The sequence below is a fragment of the Cyprinodon tularosa genome, unplaced genomic scaffold, assembly GCF_016077235.1.
Source record: "Cyprinodon tularosa strain WSP-4 unplaced genomic scaffold, ASM1607723v1 ctg226, whole genome shotgun sequence".
NCBI classification, from domain to species: Eukaryota; Metazoa; Chordata; class Actinopteri; order Cyprinodontiformes; family Cyprinodontidae; genus Cyprinodon; species Cyprinodon tularosa.
The window spans coordinates 910,986-929,788 of NW_024038844.1; the positions used below are offsets into that span (position 1 = coordinate 910,986).

Here is an 18,803-nt window from a genome sequence, read left to right on the forward strand (position 1 = left end):
ATGTGCAGAAAAATACACCCAGAGCACGATGCTACCACCCCCATGCTTCACAGTAGGGATGGTGTTCTTGGGAAGGTACTCATCACTCTTCTTCCTCCAAACACGGTTACTGGAATTATGACCAAAAAGTTCTGTTTTGGTCTCATCTGTCCAAATGACTTTCCCCCAAATGGTCATTGGTAAACTTAAGACGGGCCTTTACTTTGGAGATGGAGGGATATTTCACCTTTATCATTCATTCCTTTAAGGACCTAAAGACACGTCTCCTATTCACTGCAGCAGTGTTGCTGATTTAGAACATCAGTTACTGGGGCTAATGCTCATTGAATAGCAGCTCCCTCCAGACCAACATGTATAGTTGTTAGTGGAGGGCAGGAGAAGGATGACAGTAAAAGTTACAGTTGCATTGCTCTCTGGTTCACAGCGTTTCCGAATGAACACTGGCAGCTGCACAGCATCTGTCACACTCAGGGCTGACAGGGCATGAAGGCTGGCATAGAGAAGGGACCCCTGACTGAACCTGAAGTTGGCCACTGGCTGTAAGTATGTATAGTATAGTTTTTTGCGCACCCTCAAATTAGTATATATTTCCTGCAGCCACTGGAGGAACAGTATAGGCCCATAATAGTAATCTATGGCCCAAAGTCAGTGTTTTTGGGAACAAATTAGTATTTTGTGCACACACCATTAATCATTTATTCCTAATATGTCAGTTTCCAGGGTCTGTACTCCCCTCGTCCAGATTTTGTTCTGTCCTCTTATAGGCTTTTGCATCTTTTTTTGTCTGCGCATCCCTGCTCTACTCCCACCGCATTCCCCCCCAACTCTTTTTAGTTTTTCTGGTCTGTTATTCATTTCTTCAGGAGGAAATCTGGTCACTTAAACCACCACTCTAAATGGCCAAATTAGATCACCTTGATCAACACTTTGGCGAAAAAAAAGGGCTGTTGCGTGGAAGTTAAAAAAAAGTTTTTATTTATAAATTATAAGGTTAATTGATTTATCATTAATTTTGAATAAAATATATTTAAAATATTTTTAAATTACATAATGAGGGCTTTTGAAAAGCCAATATGTGCTAGTTAGTCGAGTGTCATTGAAGTCTTAGGTCATCTATCTGTTTTGAAACTACCTTAACCCATATTTTAGTTCGGGCCACTCCAACTTTGATTCACTATATTCAAAATTAATGCAATATATTTTGACTCATGATTATGTATAAACACACCTCCCTTTTAAAATACTTAACAGGTTTGTGTTCTGCTGACATAAACCGGATCTCTTTTCTTCCTCTAAAAATGTAATATTTTTTGTTAATCAACCTATTTAACAAAGCTGGCTTTAGAAATTTGGCAAATATTAAATTAATAGTTTCATATTAAATAACTTGTCAATTTAGACAAGCCCAGTTTGTGTTATTATATTGATTAATCAGTATACATCTGTTATTTTTATAAATAAAGATTTGCAGCTAACATCTACATGTTTTTTTCTGCACAGTTTAGTTGTTTTCTACAGGCTTTAGTCACATTGCAATAAGTCTGGAGTAGACCAAGGAAAATGTTTCCAGCCCCCCTGAAACCATCTTTGAAGTTAGCAGTGAGAGAGAGAGATACCTGATCCATTGACTACTTTCTAAAATTGGGGTTGTAAGAGCTGTTACTGGGGGAGTAAAACAAAATTGATCTTTGTTTTGTCCAATCAAAGGTGGACCTGTTAGTTGGCTTTGGATCGTTCCCCACTATATGATACAACTAAGCTTAAGTGTAACTTCAAATCTTTGGATTCTAGAATCATCTGGTGGAATAAGTCAGTGGAATAATTAATCCCTTCAACTGCTTCAAAGTCATGTTGTATATTTCTAAATCAGCAGACTAACACATGCAAATAACACTTGTAGATTTTTATTAGCAAACAAGTTAGAACATCTATGTGTAAAAATCATGCAGTTCCTTAATCAGAGCTATGCTTTCTTTGTATATCACATAGAATCTCCAATTTTAAGATTGGATCTAAGTGAGGAGAAAGATTTACGACTTTTTTGGTAAATTTTCCGTCTTTTTACATTGTTTTGCACATCAGCAACATTACAGGCCATAATGTGATTGGATAATGTTAGACAAAGGCAAATGAATTCTGTGAGATAAGGTCATCCTATGGTAAAGTTTCACAATAACACAAAGTAGTATAAGGGACAGAAGTATAAAGCAAACGATCACAAAAATGAGCCAGAATCCCTCCACAGGTAATGCAGATATGGAATGCAACTGGTTGCGCTCTTTGTCATAAACACAGTTCAGATTGCTTTGGAGTTTGTAGCTGACTTTACATGAATTATTTTGTTTCTGGATGTCAGTGACTGTAAAAACCTCGTATGGAGGAATTAGAACTTGACTATGTCCTTTAAGGGCAGAGTATTTTGTTACGTTTGCTCCAAAGCATGAGTAGATCTCATAACATGAACCTTTCCTATCAAAATTCCACTTATCTGAACCTAAGATAAACGTGCTAAATCGAACCTGACCAGTGGAGATGTTGGGTTCTAAAACAGTTTCTGTTCTGTATTTGGTGCTCAGACATATCACCTGATTCTGCTTTAAAATCTGAATCACCTGAGTAAGGGAGGAATAAAGGGAGACGGGTTCAAAGGTATGTCTTGGTTTTAAAGTTTTCTCTGCAGGATCGGAGTTTCCCTTGCCTTGTTTCAGTGCACTCTGTGTGAACAGGTATAAAGCCAGCGAATGGATTCTCTCCATGTACTTTTCTGCAGGCTCTTTCGGGTTTTGCTCTGATGTTTTCCAGGCTTTACTAAAATGTGCACTGCAAGAATCCCATATTTGTTCTATGACCTCATCGTTTACAACCGAAACTGTAGTTCTGCAGTCTGCTGATTCCTCACCACTGAACTTAGAGGTCAGGGCTTGAGATTTCTAAAGAGAAGATAAAAAAAAAACTTTTTTAAATGTCCACTAGAGGGCAACACACACAGACAATTGTTAAAAATAAGCAGCAGTAACATTCCAGCTCAGTAATTTCATATTTGTTTCATATTTCGTATGTGCCTACTAAAGTATGTGTTAGATGAGAAACACTGCTGCTTACCTCTCCAACAGTATCCTTCCAGCTAAGACACAGATATATGACAAAAACTACAATTAGTCCCTCTAAAAAAACTAGAGAGGCAATGACACATGCAGAGACCTTCTGTCGGCATCCTTCCTTTTTCTGGAATGGCTTCAAACATCTGGGGGAAAAAAAGGAAATGCATCATCTGACCAAGAATGAAGACAGTGCAAGTAATTTGGAACAGCACCCCCAATGCAGAAGGACACAGTCAGGATGTTGATGGGCAGCGCACTTGGAGCTTTGATATGCTCCAAATGTTGAATATTGATCTGGATAATCATTATGTCTCAAATAAAGCTAATACTTGGGTCAAAGGTTGCAAAGTGTGTCTTTAACTACGAAACGTATAATAAAAAAAAAAAATCCCAGATCTTATTTTGTTTATTCATTTATTAAAACAACTACATTTGATTTAGTTCATGTTTTTATGTTTACTAATGCTTTTTTGTTTGATTGTTTATTGTAATTAGTGTCAGTGTTTTGTTTTTATTGGCAGTCTCCAGGAATTTGCTTGTGTTAGTGTGTGGTGTTATTCAGCTTTAATCCCAATTTATACTAAAATAGTTCATCACAAAACCCTTAAGTGCTTATTGGTCAGGCTACTAATTAAGCACCCACTGTTTCTTTTTTTTCTTTTATGCAAACTGTTTAATGCCTTGCATGATTGTGATGAATACCCCAAGCTCAGTAAAGGGATTTCTATCAATTTCAAACCTTACTAAATTCTTTTGTTGCTAACTGTAATCAGAATCTGTTAGACAGACCCCCGCCAGGACCCCCCACAAATATATTTCCATATCCACTGCATCGTTACATAATCTGTAACATCCTCTGAGATTGGATAAGCTGCAAGGCCTGCTGGGTAGTCAGTCAGATAAATAAACGAAGAAAACCCACATGGACTAATCTTCCTCATAGTTTGTTCAAATGAGGTTGCTCATGTTGGTAGTTCTGTTCATGCTAAGCTAAAATTATGTTTAGCATTTATTAGTTGTTTAAGTTGACAACATGGGAAGAACGTTGCACCAGATGCAAATGGGGGAGAGTCAGGTGACTAAACCTCTTAACTAGATGCTACAATAAGATATTAGCCATATTTTTTGGAACCCCTGTTAAATCTGTGTTTAAAATAATAAAACCACTAAAAATGACTCTGGACATTTATAAGAAAATGTGAAAAGATGAATAATCAAAGATTTCCATCTGCTTGTTCAAACCTTAAGAAATAGTGAAGATAAGTTTGGTCCTTTTGACAGAAGAGCATTAAACAGGTTCTGGCAGCAGGGTAGTGAAATGGTGAAACCTGCTCCTTTTTTAAACTTATCGAATACATTCAAATTGAAAAATGTATTCTTGCACAAGTTTAGTGCAAAATCTATAATTATATACAGTAGGCTTCTTCATAAAGGCAAATGCAAGTTGCTAGCAGCCTAAAAACATTGAGTGCAGGAATAAAAACCTCTCTGTGCTGAGAAGGCAGCTTTCTACAAATCCCTTAATAATGTTTCATTGATCAGTTTTATTTAAATATGTTTGCTCTATAATAATTTCAAATGGTGATCTCATCTTAAACGCCTGCTTCTTTCTTAATGTTGGCTGTATCTGTCCTTCCAAACACCCAACCTTTGCCATTTAGTTCATCACTCTATCATCAGATATTTTTCAAACTAATGGTAAACTCTCACACTGAGTAGAATAAAAATCTAAGTGAAACTAAGTCTGATAACTTACCTCATGTTGTAAACCACATTAAGGAAACCTTCCTGTGTTTCTGTATCATCTTGCAGAATGACTCACCTTAGTTTGCATTAGCCAGTATCGGCAACTAAACTGGATTCACCTGTTTTACCACCAGGAGATCCTCCTTCTATCTGTGCTGACAGACAAAGGTGCACTGTGCTTACTTTTGCAGCACAACTACTAAGTACAACATAGTAAAATGCTAACTTAAGCAAAAAAAAAAAATCCAAATGATTCAAGATTAAAGGTCAGCCTATGATTAGTTACTAGTTTCTTATCTGTGACGCTGTGCAAACATAACATGCAAAATAGAGATTATTTTGAACAACAGTGTTTATTAAGGTGTGGGCTTGGCAGCTCTACCTGTAATGCCTGTTCTGCAGTACTTTAAGGCAGAAAAATCTGCATTTTCTCTCACAGCGCCTCTGTCTTCTTTTACCTCAGTGGGTTATCATGCCATTTGCAGTAAAAAGGTAAGCCTTTTTTAACTTGTTTGCTATAGAAACCTGTATATCTGTGGTGTGTTGCAAGATCAAAAACTCTAGCAAACCCTTGACATATTTTCATTGTTGACTCTCACAGGCTTCAGCAAGTTTATGGCAGTCAAATGCGCTAATATTAGAACATCGGCTCAACATCTTTGGTGCTTTTTAATCAGAAATGACGCTTACGAAGGGATCGGTGTGTGGGAGCAAATTCCTCAGAAAGCTGCTCCCTCTTTGTGGGCTGTTGCTGGTCATAGTCCTCTTGTATAATGATCCATTTCTGCTCCTGTGGTGGCCCCAGAGACCTGATCAGGTAAGATTCCGTTTTTAATCTGAAATGAGCAAAAGAATAACAACAATTTGCTACAGTGACCTGCAAAATTATGAAGAAAAATTTAATCCTTTCACATTTTGTCATGTTACAATTACAAACTTAATCGTATAAATGTGGGTTTTATATGCTAACACAAAGCATTGTTAAGTAGATGGAGATGGAGATTTGCACTCCTCGGCCACTGTTTCCATGCAGCGGTTGAGGGCTGCAAATGCATAATTATTAAATTTAGGGAAGACATTTTTCCACATTTTTAAAGGCAGCAAATTCAAAAGTTCAACAAGGCTATAAAACTAGATTAGAAAACAAAAAATGATGCATAAACACACAAAAAAAGGCAAAATGTAAAAATCTACAGTCGGCAAAAACAACTGTAAAAAACTTCATTACAGAAAAGGGAGAGGAACAGTAAAGTGGACACATGCTGCAAAAACAAAACCTTCTGCAAATATATAACTGATGCTAACTTGAAACCACACAAAACACACGCAAAGGGGGAAATGGTGAAAGTAGCAAAAACATCTGCAGGTTGAGATAAGCTGCAAACTAGACCACTAAGGAGGATGCGACCAAAACTCATATAGGCCCCTGGTAAAGGCATACAAAGGATAGTTAGAGGGATTGCTTAAAAAGATTCAGAGGGAGACTTACCTTTTCTTTTCTCCTACGGGTCTAGTCCAGAGACATTAATTTGTAGAAATGTATGGTCCCATATAGGTAGATGATTTTCTCCCACTAGTGGTCTAGCCTCTCAAAACCTGTTTTAAAGCATTTACAACTAATAACTCAGAATGCATAAAAATTACACAGGTAAAATGTTTTCCAATATAGACATGTTAGATATTGTTGGAAAGCTTAGATTCTCTACAATTTAGCCACCTAGTTCATTTTATGGACACAGAGAAAAACAAAGCACCATTAACACAAATATAGCAGCATGTCAAAATGTGAACATGACAAAAGAGCCACAGCAAGCAAGCATGTCAACTTTGAGTCATGTTTGAACTGCTGCAGCTTGGGCTGGGTTTTATGCACCCAATTTTCATGCATATATTCAGAAACTAGAAAATGTTAGCTTTCAAATTATTTATCACACATGTAATTTGATTTTACAGTTCCTAAGTAATTTGCTTTTCCATTTGGGTATGCAAAATAGACGAGAATTTCCCAAAATGAGGTGGATATTAAGAGGCTAGAACACTTCTATAATGCTGTGCAGATTTTCTTAACTTGCAGTTGTTTTTGCTGCTTGCAGCATTTTTTTAATGCTTGTATTTTGTATGTTAGCAGCATCTTTTTAATTTGCTGCCTTTTCTGTAGTTGCAGATTTTCTCAGCTTGCAGTCAGTTTTGCTGCTTGCAAAAGTTTTCCTTTGAATGTGTTTTGTGTGGTTATGTGTTTACTTCTTGACGAGTTTGGCAAACCATTTTAATTTGCTGTGAAATCATGTATCAGCATTGAATTTTCACCCCTCGGCCACTGCAAGTCTTTAATGGCTTTACACATCTGTTTAATTTGTGTACCCACCTTATAAAACAAAAAACTTAAATTTGATGTTTCAAACTTTTAACCACATATTCTCAATTACTTTTTAGGTTTGAATTTTACTGGGCCATTTAACACATTTGAGCTAATCCTTTCATTGTATTTCTGTATTTATATGTATATAAGTAGAATAGGTGTTCTACTGGAGGGGATCCTTTGCCCCATACTCCGTATTTTTCAACTTCCAGCAGGGCTTCTTACAGCACGGAGCTGCATTTAGCTCCATCTATATTCCCATTACCTGCCAGTTTTCTTATATTCTCATCTCTAAAGAAAAGTATGATGCAAGCAGTACGACACTACCATCACCATCTTCAGACTTGGGATCATGTTCCTCAGTAGAATTTGCATGTCAGCCATGTTTGCTGCTTGCCTTACATGGCTTGTGGCGAAAATATAACTCAGACTTTATTTTTACTTCCCTTGAACAATGACTTTCTTCTTTCCACATTTTCATAAAACTGAGTTATGTAAAAGGCTTCACTCACAGTCAACACAGTCTCAGCAGTTATTGCAGCTCCTCCACAGCCACAACTGGTCTCCTAGCCAGAGGTGTCAAAAGTATTAATGTTTATTACTCAAATAGAAATCCTACTGTTTAAAAACACTTTTGTAGAAGTTGGAGTATCAAGTTAAGTTTTTTATTGAAGTAAAAGTACCATTTTTAAAACTACTTAATAGATAAAGTTAAAAGAAATGCATGCAAAACATTTAGGACAGAAGCTTTACTGCACTAGCCTATTAAAGAAACATTTTTCTACAATTCTGGATGATAACTTCCTTATACTTCAATTTCTTAGTTCTATTACTAATGGCAACAGTGTCAAATTTAGCTTTACACCATCTGGAAAACTATTTTGGTAATTGGCAAACAAGTTGATGCAGCACTGAATCCAACTACAAAGAAATGATGCTTGGATAAAACAATTTATTTTGATAGTATCAAAATAAATATATAAACCAACAGGCCATAAAGCAAATTAACTCAAAAGAAACAAAATTAACCAGTCTATTTTTAAAATGTAAGGAGGAGTTAGTAGAGAAAATTGCAAAAATACTGTTAGTTGTCTGAAAAATAATTACTAAAGTATGCGTAACCAGTATTTCTATTTAAGTAAGGTAACAAAGTATTTGTACTTTCTTACTTGACACCTTTGCATCTAGCTTTACAGTTGTAGTTTTCTTTCTTTTGCCTGTCACATCAAATTCCAAAAAAAAAAAAAATGTTTGTGACAAAATCCCATTGCACTTTTCAAATGCAGGTAGAGAATAAACAAAAGAGTTTAAGTGATTTGACAAATTGACTAATTTTCTCAAAATATTTCACATGTTCAGCCATTTTCTGCTTCTCGTTTCAGAATGCTGCGGTTCTACCCCTGGATATGGCTCTAGATTGTGTCGACGACATGTATGATGGTTGCCATTCTAAATCCAAGACTCTCATCAACCTGTATGGCGTGTTTGAGTGGCACGTCAACGTAAACCTTAGTTATGCTTGGACTTCAGTCGAAAGATCTGCAAAGAAACCGGTGGACAAACTCCTGCAAGACGATCACGCTACATCCTTATACATATTCACAAAACTGGCCAACATCCGGCAGATGTTCAACAAAGCAGTGAGAGGTGGAAAACACAAGTACAGCACAGATCATTTTAGATTTCATTTTTTGTACTTCTACTTGACGGATGCTATTCAAGCTCTGAACCAGAACCATTCGGCGTGCAGGACTGTTTATCTAAGGACGTGGAAACGTTTTGAGCTGGACGTCGTCGACACAAACATTCGCTTTGGGACATTAATTTGGTCAGCTTCAAGCAAACAGTCATTTGAGACCAATGGCAATGTTTCCTGTTTTGAGATTCTAACATGTTTTGGTGCTGACATCACATATTACTCCAGCACAAACCAGATGGGGCAAGTACTCATTCCCACCTATGAGGTTTTTAAGGTCACAGACGTTTTGACAAATGACCCGTGGTGCAGAGTGGTCTACAAGCTTCAGAGCACCAAAACACCAAAGACGGACCAAAACTGCAAACTGGTTCAAAGGCTAACAAACTCTCCTTTGATTGGAGGATTAATAAACTGGTTTGGAGGCAACATGATGACCATGTCAGCGTGTGCAGTTCTGTTAATAATAAATTCTTTCATTCTTATACATCGCAAACAAAAGCGTTATGTGGCCGTTGTGCTGGGTTCCCTTCTTATGCTGATGATTATCATGTTTTTATTGTTTTAGTCATAGTGTTACTTATCCTAGTTAGCATTCAGCGGTTATTTGTCCCAAAGGAACGTCTTTATGCTTTTTTAATGCGTCTGCGTCATGGAAATCTTGTAATTTGAACATGCAAAGTAAAACAAAACAAGCTCACTGTAGCACATACTTTGCAAGTCAAATTTAAAAGAACCAAATTATATAGTAAGGTGTAAAATGTTAAATATAAAGTCCAAAGATGTCTTATTTATTTGCGAGGTGGCTTTTAGTTTATTGGCAGTATTGGACTTGAACTGTCTCCTAATGCACACTTAGTTTTTATTTAGTTACTTGATTACCTACCTGAAGAGGTCTTCTGCAGGAGAAGCAGGAAGTGGTATATTGAGTAAGAGCAATTTATCACTGCTCTACACATGTAACAAATTTGTATGCATAAGGCCTTTTTTGTCACTAAAATAAGTAATTTCTTGAAAGTAATCATGTACCATGTGTGTATTATCAGATAATTTATGAAATATGTTAATTCTGGGTGAAGGGTTTATGATTAATGATGAGGCCTATAATGGGTTAGCTATAAAACTCCTCTATCTAGACTGAAACAATCTAAATTATTGATAGTTAGACTTTTATCTTTGATTTGCAATTTTTTGGGCTGATTATTATGATATAAATGTGTATCTAATTTCTTGTCTAGATAATAGATCTTAAAACCAATGTTTAATTGCAGGCAACTGCAATGCCAGTCTTATCAGAAGACTTATCACCTCTTATCTCAAATGCTATCTTAGGTCTCTTAAAGGATCTTGAGTTTCAAGTTTTAACACGCATATATATATATATATATATATATATATATATATATATATATATATATATATATGCCACTTCCATGGCCACAGGTGTATAAATTCAAGCACCTAGGCATGCAGACTGTTTTTACAAACATTTGTGAAAGAATGGGTCGCTCTCAGGAGCTCAGTGAATTCCAGCGTGGAACTGTGATAGGATGCCACCTGTGCAACAAATCCAGTCGTGAAATTTCCTCGCTCCTAAATATTCCACAGTCAACTGTCAGCTGTATTATAAGAAAATGGAAGTGTTTGGGAACGACAGCAACTCAGCCACGAAGTGGTAGGCCACGTAAACTGACGGAGCGGGGTCAGCGGATGCTGACGCGCATAGTGCGAAGAGGTCGCCAACTTTCTGCAGAGTCAATCACTACAGACCTCCAAACTTCATGTAGCTCAAGAACAGTGCGCAGAGAGCTTCATGGAATGGGTTTCCATGGGCGAGCAGCTGCATCCAAGCCATACATCACCAAGTGCAATGCAAAGCGTCGGATGCGGTGGTGTAAAGCACGCCGCCACTGGACTCTAGAGCAGTGGAGACGCGTTCTCTGGAGTGACGAATCGCGCTTCTCCATCTGGCAATCTGATGGACGGGTCTGGGTTTGGCGGTTGCCAGGAGAACGGTACTTGTCTGACTGCATTGTGCCAAGTGTAAAGTTTGGTGGAGGGGGGATTATGGTGTGGGGTTGTTTTTCAGGAGCTGGGCTTGGCCCCTTAGTTCCAGTGAAAGGAACTCTGAATGCTTCAGCATACCAAGACATTTTGGACAATTCCATGCTCCCAACTTTGTGGGAACAGTTTGGAGCTGGCCCCTTCCTCTTCCAACATGACTGTGCACCAGTGCACAAAGCAAGGTCCATAAAGACATGGATGACAGAGTCTGGTGTGGATGAACTTGACTGGCCTGCACAGAGTCCTGACCTCAACCCGATAGAACACCTTTGGGATGAATTAGAGCGGAGACTGAGAGCCAGGCCTTCTCGTCCAACATCAGTGTGCGACCTCACAAATGCGCTTCTGGAAGAATGGTCAAAAATTCCCATAAACACACTCCTAAACCTTGTGGACAGCCTTCCCAGAAGAGTTGAAGCTGTTCTAGCTGCAAAGGGTGGACCGACGTCATATTGAACCCTATGGATTAGGAACGGGATGTCACTTAAGCTCATATGTGAGTCAAGGCAGGTGAGCAAATACTTTTGGCAATATAGTGTATATATATGCATCAAATAGGAATGACTGAATTTTTTATTGATAGAGGATGCTATTCAGTTTTTATGTGGTATTTTTTAATTTACAAGGGCCATCTAAGAAGGACAGTTTATTTTCCTCTTCCTCTTTGTGATGTTTATATTCACTAATTTGTCATATTTGGTAAAGTCATTTCCATAAGATGTCGATAAGAGGATCCTGGGACAAACCTTAAAATGTCCATGTTTCCCTTTCCTCTAAAGCAGTAGAAAATATGGAAAGGAGAGAGTGAAAATAACTTCTTGATTGTTTACAGAAATGAAAATGTATAATTACTTTTTTTTCGTTCATTAAAGATGAATTACAATGTAACATCCTGTTACGTGCTGGTATGTATCAGTGTAAATGTGCAGGATTAAGGTGGAATGACTGTTTTATGACGGTGTAGTTACAGGCATATCTTTGTGAATACATTTTTCAAAACATAAAAAGATCCTGCACTCACACCCTTGTTGGTTCTATGCTTCCTTAATTTTAGATTCTCAGAAAAAAACACAAATACAAGAAAAGAGAAGTTAGAATCATGTTTCACACTTATGGATGCTTGTTATTTTTTTAATATGACATTTTCTTCAAATTTGCAACAAATTTGTCTAACAATGTGTGTGAATCGTTGTTTGTCCTGTTTGTCTCTGTGTTGCCCTGCTATGGGCTGTGACATATCTAGGGTGTATCTCGCCTGTAGACAGCTGGAGCTAGGCACCCGATGGGTGGATGTGTTTATTGGTTCCTTTAAGGACTGCCAACCATTTTAGTTTCAACTGTTTGGTTTTCACAGAAAGAGTTGGGTGTGATAGATGGTCACAACCAGCATGAAATGACAAATACATAGATGACTAAGGATGACAAAGGTTTTGGCTTCCCCTTTTTGGGTTATGTACTTTATGTTTAGTGGAAGGAAAACACGTATTTCTATACAAAAATGAAGAAATAGTTAACTGCATAGTCATGTATGCATTTGAAATAAAGTTAAGGATCTAACCAATGGTAGGATTTAAAAAGGTTATGTTATTTTAATTTCAGGATCATGCAACATTTCTGACTCATTCCCTCATCTGTTTAGATTATCAGCTCTCTTATTCTGGACTGATTGTCACGTTGACCCAAGCTTTCCTCAGTTTTAAAGAACAAATGTACTTTACAAAGTACCAGAATCATTATCAGCTCTCACCATGGTTGGAAGTAACGCTACCTACAAAATCAGACTTCACCATCAATAATGTCTTAAGTTTTTTTTTCCTTTTAAATTCAGAGGTACAGTGCAGAGCTACTTCCGTGCAGTTTGTAGCCTGCATAGACATGTATTAAATGCTTCATGGACTTTATATATATATATATATATATATATATATATATATATATATATATATATATATATATATATATATATATATATATATATATATATATATATATATATATATATATATATATATGTATATGTGCATCATCACTTTACTGGGGACCTAGTCCCATATGAGTGGTCTAGTTTGTAGCTTGCTGCAGTTGTTTTTAGGTATCATCACCATACGTTCATTTCATAAAAAGTCTCCTGTAGTGCGCATGCTTACAAATAAAAATATCGGATCACTGCTTGATACTCAACAGGCTCCATTTCAAACTCTACTGTTCAAACACCTGCAAAACAGAAACCACAAGATCCAATTGTGCATTACGAACAATAGTGAGAGTCTAACTCTAAAGCCACTTCCAAAAGTTGTTTTGTTTGCATTTCACAACAAAAGTAAGAACTTTTACCTACTGAAATATCCTTCAACTTAAAGTTATTAGAACTGACAACTCCCTCAAGATTACAACTACCTTGGTTTTCTGTATTGATTTAAATTTTTGTCCTTATGTTAAAGACTTAGTTTTTTACAACTCAAAACAGTATTCCAACCCAAAAAAGTTTTTTTTTTTTGTTTGTTTGTTTTTTTTTTTTTACATTGAAAGAATACCACTTTGTGAGATTATATTAATTTCAATTTATGTTTGAACAGCTTTAATTGTTGCTGATTTCAATTTACTGCTTTTTATTTCCTTTTGCAATCCTAGAGAAACCCTGAAAAAGTACCAACTATTTATTTCACTGACAAGTGTGCAGTTCTAACAGCTGTATCATCCTAAGATCTATTGGATTATTAAGACTACTTTTACTGGTGACTTAATAGGAAATCTATTCTTATCAGTGAATCTTCTACTACATATCTCATGCTAAATGCTAATCAAATTTGAAAATTCAAGTTTAGGCAATTGGATTTGAAGTTTTCTGGAAGACGTTTCGCATCTCATCCAATGCCTAAGACCACCTCCTCTGATGAGTCTTGGTTTTTCATCTTAACATCGTCAGTTAGAACTTCTTGGTTGAGAGGCGATATGTCTTCTAAAAAAAACTTCATATCCAGTTGCCTAAACTGAGCTTTTCAAGTTTTACCATGACCTGGATGACTGAGGATTTACAGATATATATATAAGAAAATATTTGAAATTAAATGTTATGTAATAAATTAAACAGCAAATCTTCCCCTCATCTTCCTCAGAATGGAAATTAACAGAAGTAAAAGGTCTGGCAGTGGCAGGGAAAGTGTCTCCGGCCACATAATTTGAGGTTGGATCATTTCATTATGTTAGGTTGCCCTATCAGACCATTTTTCTTTACTTTGAAAACTTTTCCTACTGATCTAATTAACAAAAAATATGCTATAACCCAGGTTTATCCTCCTGCTTCCACCTTACCCTGTAACCACCGACGGAGTGGGTAAACTTTTCAGCCCAGAAGTTAAATGGCCAAGACTGGCCTTTTTTTCTTTCAAATATAAGAAAATCAGCAAATAATGTCATAATGTAATAATTCCTTATTGTCATGCTGCACATTTTCACAAATGCTTTTATTTATTTTAATTCATTTATTAACAGAAAACAACATAACAAAAACCGTTCAGGTGGCAACTGAAAGCTGAAAAAAGTAAAAACTTATATTACCTGCCCCAAGTTTCTATAAAGTATTACTTATTCAACTCAGATTACAACCATACAAAATAAAAACGCACCATGTTTAACAATACGTGGGAAACAAACAAAGGGCTAATAGACAACTATATATCAGCCTATCCCAGTCAGGTTTGTTTTAAACAAAGAGTAAGTTTCGGATTGCTTTATCTCACTGATAATCTTGTTCCACAAATCAATACATTTAATAGTAATACATCTTTCCTCCAGAGCTACAAATGCTCTTCTAGCTTTACAGTTCTAGTTTTCTTTGTCTGGCTTGTCAAATCAAATTCAAATAAAAACACTAAGATTTGTGTCAAAATCCCTTTGTACCTTTTTATTGTAGATAGAGAATCAACAAGAGTTTGAGTAGCTTGACAAATATAATATTTTCATATATATATCTTTTTATATAATTTTCTCAAAATGTCTCACATGCACTGCCATCTTCTGTTTCTCGTTTCAGATTGCTGCACTTTTACCCCTGGATAAGGCTCTATACTAGACCAAGTCATTTGGCCAAGAGACGACTTTTTAAGCAAAGGTTTAATTACAGCAACCTTAAAAGCCTTTGGTACATGTAACAGGAATAGATCACATCTAAAATGATGGAGGAGATCAAGGGGGAATACTTCCTTAAATAATGTGGTTGGAACTGGATCTAACATACAAGTTGAAGGCTTAGATGAAGACAATAGTTTTGCTAACTCTGAAAGTTACACTGGATCAAAGCAGTCTAAACCAGGTTCAGATTCCACGACCCCCTCAAATGCTGCCCCATCCTCCAGAGACAAACCAATGACAGATAGTGGAGTGCTAATGATCTTATTTCTAATAAAATCAATCTTATTTATAAATAATCCAACAAAATCATTACTGCTAAGAGCAGGTGGAATGGACGATTCAACAGAGCTATGGCTCTGGGGGAGTTTTGCAACTGTATTAAAAAGATATCTAGGATTATTCTTATTCTCCTCTATTAATGAAACATGCTGATCTTGCTTTACAAAGGGTCCTCTTATACAGCAGTAAACCGTTTTTTCAGACTAGATAGGATTCTGTAGGCCTGTGGAGCATGGTTTTATTTCCAGTTTTTGCTTTAGAGTGTGCAGCTCTGTATTAAACAAGGGATGCAGCTTTCTATTTTTAAAGTTTTTTAAAGGGGCTACGTTGTCTAAGGCGATACACAGAGAGCTAGCAACCCCATCAACAAAATCATCAACCTGTGAGGGGGAATAAACAAAACTTTTGCACTCTACATACAGCACTGCTCAGCGACACAGAGGAGAGAGAAAGTGAAACAGATTCTTTTAAATTTATAACTGCACTATCTGATAATGATCTGCTAAAGTGATGATCACTCTCAGTATTCAACACCAAATCAGATGGGAACTCTGAAAACTCAACGTCTCCCTATATTAGATGAGTTACTGTGCTATTTAGATTGACTGTGGTTTAAAGAAAAACGAAGCAGTTTTAATTTAAACTTATATCAAATGAGAAACTTTGGTCTAATATCTGCATTATTCACTGATTTTTTTTATTATGCTCCCTACAGATGATTATTGTAAGGGGACCCATGACCACCCGAGAAACCTTGTTACAAAGCTTCTCCTTCTGGGATGTCCTGAAAAGCTTTATTAGCTACAGTCTAAAAACATAAACACATCATATTTAATATTCCAGAAATATTCAAGATTAAAAGAAATTACATATAAGTAAGTAAAAAAATATAACAAATACAAATGCCATTTCACTTTACAACACAAACAAGTTAGAAGCAGATACATTTTGTTTCAGATTCAAATTATGTGAATTAAATAGTCAGATTAAGTGTTAGTTATATATGCATTCCAGTACATTGCAAATAGTTGTACAAAAAAGTCAAACAAATTATTTGTATTTATTTGTTTGCCATTCAGCCTCTATTATTTTAATCATTAGGCCTTTTTCTGTTTCCAGATTCGCTGTAAAACTGACTGCTGCAGGAGTTAATTCCTGTCTATAGATATAAACATCTAAAACAAACCTGTTGATAAAACCACTATAGAATAAAACAACACATTTGAATTGATTATACTGACACTTTTAAGTAATAATTTTTATGAGTGTCTGCATTTATGGACCTACGTACTCGCCTCAGTTTAAGGCACAGTTCAGTGGGACAGGCTATGGGGTTTTAACAGAAATAGCATGGCAGTATAGGTACAGGATTACTTTTTATGGTATAGAAAGTGAAGTACTCAAAGTATGTCTAACTTTCCACAGCACTACTTTTCTGGATATTTCATTATTAACCTACTAGACATTGTGTGAAGAGGTCACAGTTTAGATAAGAACGGGTTTTTCTTGTGCTTCGCAGTTTATAGACAACCTTACATGGAAGTTTCTTGGTGGATTCTTCCTCTATCTCCGTTACTTTGAAAACCTCATAGGGAGGGATCAGGACCTCTTTTTCATTTTCAAACTTAGAGAAAGGAGAGATGTCTGCTCCAAAGCAGGTGTAGATCTCAAAGCACGATTCAGTACCAAACACTTCGTCGCTATAGCCACCTATTGAACTAGAGGTAAAGAAACCAAAGCGAATTTTTTTATTAACAACATCTTTTTGGAATTTGCAAGGTGTTCTCCGGTAACTCGTGACACATTCTTTTGAACCGTATTTGAGGGAGCGCAGGGCCATGGTAAGATAGAAGTGAAGTGTGTGATAATGAAAATCAGTTTGGTACTGAGCCTTTTGTTCACGGACTGCTTTGTTGAATTCTTGATATAATTGTGGTCTGCTAAGGGTGTAAGCATGAAGAGCCTTGATTTGGTTTTTGCTTAGCTGTGATTCGTTCCACAAGCTATTGTTGTAATATATTTCTGCTGCTTCCCAGGCTTTTTCGAAGTTCGTGTTGTTTTGCTCCTCTTGTAAATACTTTTCCAGTGTACGGTTCTGCATCTCTGTTTCACAGCCATCGTACATGTCATCAACAGAGTTTAGAGCCATGTCCAGTTTGAATGGGCAATCCACCTGAGATTCAACAACAACCTTATTAGAAAGCAAATAAAATATTTAGATTAGTACTATGAATGTTTTTCACTTATTCCTAAAACAAACCACCCCTCACCTCTTCAGGCAGCTGGGTTTTAGTCCCAACACAGGATGCAAATATTAGGAAGAGTATCCCCCAAGCTGCTAGAGTTGCCATTAGGACTCTGCACGCAACTCTGGAAAAAAAAGTAAGCAAAGAAAAAAACATTTGGTTGAAAGCTGTCTAAGATATCACTGCATTAGTCATGGTTTGAAATAAAATCCTAGCTATTTTCATCCGGTGCATTTAACTATGAGCCAGTTGCCTTTTTTTTTTTTCAAAATGTCATTCGGTGATGAGAACATTTCTAAAAAGTAAAAAAAAGTGAATAAAAAATGTTTGCATTAATAGGAGCGATTCAAGGAGGCGATGCAAAGCATAATTTCGTCATACATTGACATTTTACTTGGCTGTAGTAAGGAGGAGGTAAATTGAGTAACCTGGTGGGCACCACATGTCAGTGATGGTTTTGAAGAATGTGTTATAATATACTATTTAATGTAGTAGCTAGTATTAGTGATGGTTCATGCCCTCCCAGAACATCCAGAGAGAGATGTGTGATTCTAATGCTGTATTTAGGATGCCGTCGGCAGTGGAAATAGCTCAATCATCCTAAATAAATTTTTACTAAATATAAACTATGTTTCCATCTTCTTTTGTAGCGCATTTACACTTTTTTGAAAATGTCAAAAATACCTATATAGTATGTCTAATGGAGATTTTATATATTGAATTGATTCAAATTTTGCGGTTTCTTCATGCTGCTCTAATGCATTACTTCAAAATGTGCAAAAAAACAAAGTTGATTAAAACACATCTAGTCACCTGATGTACCAGCTGAGGTAGGAGACAATGAAAGCTCTGCAGCTGTAGTTTATTTCAACAATGGAGACTCCAAGCACAACCATGCAAAATCTATAACACAGATCCAATCCACTTCCAGACATTCAAACTCACCTACAGTTGAAATTTAAAGTAAACTTTATTTTAAACACTTCTAAATTTGTAGAAGCTTACAAATCACCTTAAATGAATACTTTTAATGCCTCATGAGGTACGTAAAATAGTACTGTGCAGATTATTGGCTTTTGTACGGAACCTGGAACTGTGACCTGACTCCTTCTTGGAGTCTCCTTCAGTGCCTCACTGAAAATCTGACCTCCTAGTTCTGACAACCAACCAGCTTTGGCTTC

General features: G+C 36.4%; 3 protein-coding genes across 4 annotated transcripts; 1 reads left to right on the forward strand and 2 right to left on the reverse strand.

The window, feature by feature from the left end:
- Window positions 1–1,832: 1,832 nt before the first annotated feature.
- LOC119784426 (T-cell ecto-ADP-ribosyltransferase 2-like) lies at window positions 1,833–5,035 on the reverse strand. The gene is made up of 3 exons (XM_038286472.1): window positions 4,858–5,035; window positions 3,103–3,244; window positions 1,833–2,930 (listed from the first exon to the last, which is right to left on the reverse strand). The coding sequence occupies exons 1-3, from the start codon at window positions 4,860–4,862 to the stop codon at window positions 2,088–2,090; spliced, it is 990 nt and encodes a 329-aa protein (XP_038142400.1). The 5' UTR covers window positions 4,863–5,035; the 3' UTR covers window positions 1,833–2,087.
- Window positions 5,036–5,037: 2 nt separating this feature from the next.
- LOC119784425 (T-cell ecto-ADP-ribosyltransferase 1-like) lies at window positions 5,038–10,299 on the forward strand. Its single transcript, XM_038286471.1, has 3 exons — window positions 5,038–5,339; window positions 5,449–5,664; window positions 8,589–10,299. The coding sequence occupies exons 2-3, from the start codon at window positions 5,527–5,529 to the stop codon at window positions 9,468–9,470; spliced, it is 1,020 nt and encodes a 339-aa protein (XP_038142399.1). The 5' UTR covers window positions 5,038–5,339; window positions 5,449–5,526; the 3' UTR covers window positions 9,471–10,299.
- A 5,546-nt stretch (window positions 10,300–15,845) lies between these two features.
- Window positions 15,846–17,744, reverse strand: LOC119784450 (NAD(P)(+)--arginine ADP-ribosyltransferase 1-like). Of its 2 annotated transcripts, none has more exons than XM_038286501.1 (2): window positions 17,647–17,744; window positions 15,846–17,549 (listed from the first exon to the last, which is right to left on the reverse strand). In XM_038286501.1, the coding sequence occupies exons 1-2, from the start codon at window positions 17,725–17,727 to the stop codon at window positions 16,827–16,829; spliced, it is 804 nt and encodes a 267-aa protein (XP_038142429.1). In that variant the 5' UTR covers window positions 17,728–17,744; the 3' UTR covers window positions 15,846–16,826. The 2 variants fall into 2 exon arrangements, with proteins under 2 accessions (XP_038142429.1, XP_038142428.1); XM_038286500.1 differs by having other exon boundaries at window positions 15,846–17,567; window positions 17,647–17,743.
- Window positions 17,745–18,803: the final 1,059 nt, after the last annotated feature.

Excerpts from the sequence above, each read along its gene's own strand:
- LOC119784425 (XM_038286471.1), top strand. The coding sequence starts at position 5,527 with ATGACGCTTACGAAGGGATCGGTGTGTGGGAGCAAATTCCTCAGAAAG. Across the intron at positions 5,665-8,588 it reads GGCCCCAGAGACCTGATCAG|AATGCTGCGGTTCTACCCCT; the intron begins GTAAGATTCCGT and ends TTCTCGTTTCAG.
- LOC119784450 (XM_038286500.1), bottom strand. The coding sequence starts at position 17,727 with ATGGCAACTCTAGCAGCTTGGGGGATACTCTTCCTAATATTTGCATCC. Across the intron at positions 17,568-17,646 it reads AAACCCAGCTGCCTGAAGAG|GTTGTTGTTGAATCTCAGGT; the intron begins GTGAGGGGTGGT and ends CTTTCTAATAAG.
- LOC119784426 (XM_038286472.1), bottom strand. Across the intron at positions 2,931-3,102 it reads GGAAGGATACTGTTGGAGAG|AAATCTCAAGCCCTGACCTC; the intron begins GTAAGCAGCAGT and ends TCTTCTCTTTAG.